The sequence below is a fragment of the Lolium perenne genome, chromosome 1 (genome assembly GCF_019359855.2).
Source record: "Lolium perenne isolate Kyuss_39 chromosome 1, Kyuss_2.0, whole genome shotgun sequence".
Lineage (NCBI taxonomy): Eukaryota > Viridiplantae > Streptophyta > Magnoliopsida > Poales > Poaceae > Lolium > Lolium perenne.
The window spans coordinates 32,996,549-33,002,301 of NC_067244.2; the positions used below are offsets into that span (position 1 = coordinate 32,996,549).

Sequence of the window (5,753 nt, forward strand, 5' to 3'; positions counted from 1 at the left end):
GAGAAGAAGCTAGCCACTACTTGGACGGACTACGAGAGTGCCCCTGGCGTAGGCTTCCCGACGGCTGCTGAGGCCGTGATGAGAAAGTTTTGGGTAAGACATATTTTCTCGAGCTTCGTTCATATTTGATGACCCCAATGTTCTAACTCATGAATCTCACAATTGTTTTTTGCATGATTGAAGTGTTTTTTATCGTGTGGCGCCCGAGGTTGAGGAGACGGCCGCGAACAGGACTTTGCGGGCGACTTGTGAGAGGTTGACACCGTAGGTGTGGTACAACCAAAGGATCACGTCCGCGGGTCACTTACGGGCAGAGAGGCGAGAGGGTCCATAAGCCGGACATTGTCGGTAAGAATGCTAAGGCCGAGTACGAGATGACGGTGGAGGACTACATGTCGGTGAGTAAAATGTCAATGAGATTCTACATTGCTACTAAGTTGCGATTGCATTAGATTGAGTTGAGTATTGCATTTTCAGGTTATCCCCGATTGGGCCGAGCCGCATGCCGAGGCATGGGAGGAGATGGTTAGGACGAGGTGGCTCAAGATGGACGAGGACTTTGCAGCCGTGGCGAGGCGGAACGCGGAGAACCGAGGCGACGGTGGCACACACTGTGGGGGAAACCTCAGCTACGAGCGCTACAAGGGGAAGACGGTATGTATACATTTTATTTTCCTTCAGGTTCAAAGTTGGTACTCACAACATTTCCTTTCGCGATGCAGAGGGCCGCGTTAGGACCCGAGGAGGAGATGTCTGACCTCGAGATATACAACAAGATGCGGCTTAAGAAGCCCGATCTCTCGCAGCCTCAGCCCTCGCTCCCTGAGTACTTCGGCACCTACGCCGGGACGTCGAGAACTACTGCGAGATGGTGAGGCATCGTCACCCGGAGGTGGATGACCCCATGAGCGCGGAGGTCGACGAGGAGTCGTTGGTCCTGTCGTCCGGAGGGTTGCCGCATGGCCGTCTCGCCATGCTGAACAAGGCCGTCAAGCATACCCTCACCACGACCTTCACGCGTCTCAAGGCGGGACTCACCAAGGACAGCCCCCCTCTCCCGCCTCGTCGCCGGGCTCGGCAACAACCCGCATACGACGTAAGTTTCCCTCATTTCCATCCTCTTTCCGACTTTCGTTCATACATTGCTAAGTGCTAACGAGACATGAATTTGTGAAATTGTAGCCTGACTTCGAGGCGGCCTACGTGGCCGCTCATCAAGAATATCAGGTGGCCTTCAACCAGCACCAGCAGCAGTTCATGGAGTACATGGCATATATACATGTAAGTTCCAACCTTTGTTTTCGCAAATGATGACAAGTCCCACTTTCCCCTAGTTTGATGCTTCATTTCTGCAAAGACTGACATGTAAACTATCTTGCAGGCGTCGTTTGTGGCCAATCAAACTGGACAGACAGCGGATTTAGGGCCGATGCCTCCCTTTCCGGGGCCGGCGCCAAACATGCCATCGAAGGAAAATTTCGCTGCGGAGTACTATGGGAGAACAACGGTAAGTTCTTCGCCAAACCGAATACTACGGCTTTCCTTTGCCTCGCAAATTGCTAACATCTCGGGAACATGTGTTTAGGGAACGGGATGTTCCGGAAACCAGGGTGGTGGGAGGGACATGACACCGGTTCATCATGGTGGTCCTTCTCCCGGTGCTACACCCGGTACTTCTCCCGGTACTTCTCCCGGTCCTTCTCCCGGTGGTTCTTCCGCAGCTTCTACCGGAAGGAATCGGCCGGTGTTTAGCGGCGACGAGCTCCTCTAGTTGTCCCATAGTAGCTACTTATGTATCCGCACTATGACACTATGACACTTGTACCTATGTTATGAGACTACGACTATGTATCCGCAACTATGTTATGAGACTTGAACTTCGTGTTATGTCTATTTGCACTTACTCTATTTCGTGTGAATTAATTTGTGATTTAATGTGCTGCTAATCCTGGGAAACAACCAAACCAGCAAAAAAAAGAAAAATTGGTCATCTCTACGCCGACGGGTTCCCCCTCGGGGTAGCGTCGACATGAACCATATGGCACCCTCTACGCCGACGGCTTCCCCCTCGGGGTAGCGTCGAGTGAAACAGGGGCGCGACGCGTGGCAGTCTACGCCGACGGCCACCCGCTCGGCGTAGGATGCGCCACGGCCCGCCAGGACGCGCCGCGTGGCAGTGTACGCCGACGGCCGCGCCCCTCGGCGTAGCGTGCAGCGCAGCTCGCCAGGATGCGACGCGTGGCGGCGTACGCCGACGGCCGCGCCCCTCGGCGTAGCGTGCAGCACAGCTCGCCAGGGTGCGACGCGTGGCGCGGTACGCCGACGGCTGCCCCCTCGGCGTAGCCGTAACGGCCGTCAGCTCGACGGCGCCCGTTAGCGTGCTACGCCGAGCGCTAGTACGCCGACGGGTGGCCTGGCCCTCGGCCCTCTCGTTCTACGCCGACGGTCGCTGATACGCCGAGGGCCACGTGGCTTCTGCCGAGGCCAACCTTGCCCGAGGAGCTACGCCGAGGGTCCCCGTCGGCGTACCGTACGCCGACGGCTAGGCCGTGGTACGCCGAGGGCCGGAGGCCGTCGGCATAGGTAGAGATTCCTGTAGTGAGAGGCCATAGTGCATTTAAAATATTCATCTCGTTAGAAATAACATGCATGGTAGGGAAACTAACAAAACAATCAACCTACTTCTTATTAGTTGTTGATGACATAGTACTAATTTGTTCTAAATCAGTGACAACTAATTTGAAACGGATGGAAGTATCGGATACACATTGAAATATTCTTCAGGGCTTCATGCATACACAAGAGTTGAAATCATGTACTCGCTCCCTTCCATAATACTCTAACACTTATTTTGGATCAGGGGGAGTAAGTGTTGGTGATTTAATGTACTATATTTGTATTAGCTACTAAGCCACTAACACTTGTTTTAAATTGGAGGGAGTAACTAAATAACCAGCCAGATTAATTTAGTTTCACTTCCCTAATGCTCAATGGAAAAGTACCATATCCTGCGTCAATGTCAACACGTCTAGCTGCAAATAATTGAACTGAACTTATGGTAACGTAACCTCCTAATCATTCAATTCATTCTTAATTAACAGACCGTCCGGCTAAAGTCTTTTATTCCTCTCGTGTTGTCAATCCTTGATCTATAAATAGTCGTAGCAACTACACCATTGTCACCATCAAACATTCCTCGCAAGTCTCTTTTCTTAAACATACACACGAATAGTAAGTAAACATGTCGACGGCCACGACATCCAAGATTATGCTGCTTATGGCGTTCATGGCCGCCGCACTGAGCTCCGTCTCGATGGCCAGCGGGCTTCGCTACAATTTCTACAACACATCATGCCCGGGAGCCGAGGACAAGGTGAGGAGCGTCGTCCAGAGCCTGATCAGCAACGACGCCACCATGGGCGCCGCATTTGTCCGACTCTTCTTCCACGACTGCTTCGTTAGAGTACGTGTATCCATGTTTAAAATGCTGAAATTCCTTGGAATTGTCAGTAGTCGAAACCACTTTTCATGGCCAGTATAGCTTTTCATAAGTATTTACAAATGGAGTTTTGCAGGGTTGTGATGCGTCCATTCTGCTGGACCCGAGCACGAGCAACCCGAACACGGAGAAGCAAGCAATCGCTCTGCGCGGGTACGACGCCGTGAACAAGATCAAGGCGGCCCTAGAGTCCATCTGCCCGGGAGTCGTCTCCTGCGCTGACATCCTCGCCTTCGCGGCGCGCGACTCCACCACCGCCTCCGGCGGCTTCACCTTTGGCATGCCCTCCGGCCGCCGCGACGGTCTCGTCTCCGTCTTCGGCGAGGTGTTCCAACACATGCCTTCGCCGTCATCGCAGCTCGGGGATCTCCTCAAGAGCTTCGACGCCAAGGGCCTTGACGCCGTCGACCTCGTGGCGCTCTCCGGCGCGCACTCCTTCGGCCAAACGAGCTGCAACTTCGTCAAACCAAGGCTGTACCCCGCCGACCCCACGATGAACGCCACCTTCGCGACGGCGCTGAGGAGCGTGTGCCCGCAGCAAGGCGGGGGATCGATCTTGGTGAACAACAACCGTGTGTCGCAGGACCCGAACAAGCTGAGCAATGCGTTCTACCAGAACGTGGCATCTAGGCAGGTTCTTTTCACGTCAGACCAGACGCTGACTAGTCGCAACGACACGGCGGCAATGGTCGCCGACAATGCCGCCAGACCCATCGCGTGGATGGCTAGGTTCACGGGTGCTATGTTGAAGATGGGCCGCATCGACGTTCTCACCGGGGCTAACGGCGAGGTCAGGAAGGTCTGCTTCGCCACCAACAGCGGGACTTAATTAGTTGGCCGCATGCATGGGTGCAAGCATGAGGATTAAACAAAGTGCAAGGGCTGGTGGACTTAATTAGTTGGTTTAATCCTTGTCATTTCATTTCGTTTTTAATATATTGGTTTCCCTCTTTTTATACTGCTCCTGGACTAGTTGCACTTTAACAATGATGTACATTTATTCGTTGACATGAAAAACTTCTGAACTTTAATTTGTTAGTGTACTGTTTTGTTTTATTTCATTTTAAATAGGTTGGTTTCATCTGTGATTACTCTGTACTATTTGTCTTTTAACAATGATGCAAAATTATTAGATTGACCAAAGACTACATAGCTGACTTAAGAAACTTGAAACAACATGCAACACCGATAATCATTCGGGGATGAAAACTTTCCATCCCCGGGTCCTAGCAGTTGGATCAAACTGTTCTAGGCTGTTAGACCGGCTTCTATGTTCTGTTTCATCTTAAATCCCGCTTTTGCTTTATTGTAGAAAAAACACTCCGTTTTTTCTTTATTGAATAAAAATAAAAAAATTGACTAAAAACCAAAGGAAAATAATCCATCAAGCATGGAGCTTGCCGAAGACTTCGTCGGGGACTTGCCTGATACATTGTAGGAAAAATTTTAATATTGTAGCAAGCCCGTCAGAGACATCGCGGGACACTTCGTGACAAAAATTGTACTAATATAGCAAAACCACACAACGATTGTATGAAAAAAATATAACAAATCCCTGCCTGCCACAACAAAATCTTAAAAAGGTGGTGGCAACACAGAGCATCCCCGACCACAATTGGTTGCATCACAAAAAAAAAAGGAAAAAGGATTTCAGACAGGGCCAAGAGGATGAAAGGATTATACAGCGAAAGGAGGTAGCCTTGTTCTTCACATCAAAGTTGCCGGAGTTAAGTGTGACCTCTTCTTCCTCTTGCAGGTCACCAGCGGGGCTGAAGCTCTCTGTTCTGGCCCCATCGACTTCTCTGCTTCATACTTTTGATGCGAACGAATGGGTTCGAGTTGAAAGGATAAAGAATGGAAACTGCTGGGCATCCCCCAGGGTATTAGAACTCCTAGCCCTCGGGTCTGTAGCCGTACGATCAAATCATCCAGGACCGTAGGGTCCGGTCGAAAGTAAGACACATTCCCGCTTTTGCTGCCTGGCAGCAAAAACCACCCGATTGTAGCAAATACCTGAAGAGAAGCTTTCTTCCTCCTCGTGTGCGCAGTCCCGCGACTCGCTGGCGAAGCTGGGCGCGATAACCGCCGAGGACACGCCCTGCAGCAACCACCCCCGTTGTCCATGGCACATTTGCTTCGATCCATGCTATACCCGCTCCTGGCCATAAGAACCACCTAGTGCCACCACCCATAGTTGCTTCAAGCTCTGGATCTAATCACAGCCGAGCTGCAATAGATATGGCGAATGCCAGCA

General features: G+C 51.4%; 2 protein-coding genes across 2 annotated transcripts; both read left to right on the forward strand.

The window, feature by feature from the left end:
• Positions 1 to 868: 868 nt before the first annotated feature.
• Positions 869 to 1,771, forward strand: LOC139831900 (uncharacterized). Its single transcript, XM_071821328.1, has 4 exons — positions 869 to 1,096; positions 1,183 to 1,281; positions 1,382 to 1,507; positions 1,586 to 1,771. The coding sequence occupies exons 1-4, from the start codon at positions 869 to 871 to the stop codon at positions 1,769 to 1,771; spliced, it is 639 nt and encodes a 212-aa protein (XP_071677429.1).
• Positions 1,772 to 3,202: 1,431 nt separating this feature from the next.
• On the forward strand, positions 3,203 to 4,555 carry LOC127333520 (peroxidase P7). The gene is made up of 2 exons (XM_051359921.2): positions 3,203 to 3,463; positions 3,576 to 4,555. Exons 1-2 carry the CDS (start codon positions 3,242 to 3,244, stop codon positions 4,326 to 4,328), a joined length of 975 nt encoding a protein of 324 aa, XP_051215881.1. The 5' UTR covers positions 3,203 to 3,241; the 3' UTR covers positions 4,329 to 4,555.
• The last annotated feature ends 1,198 nt before the right edge of the window (positions 4,556 to 5,753 follow it).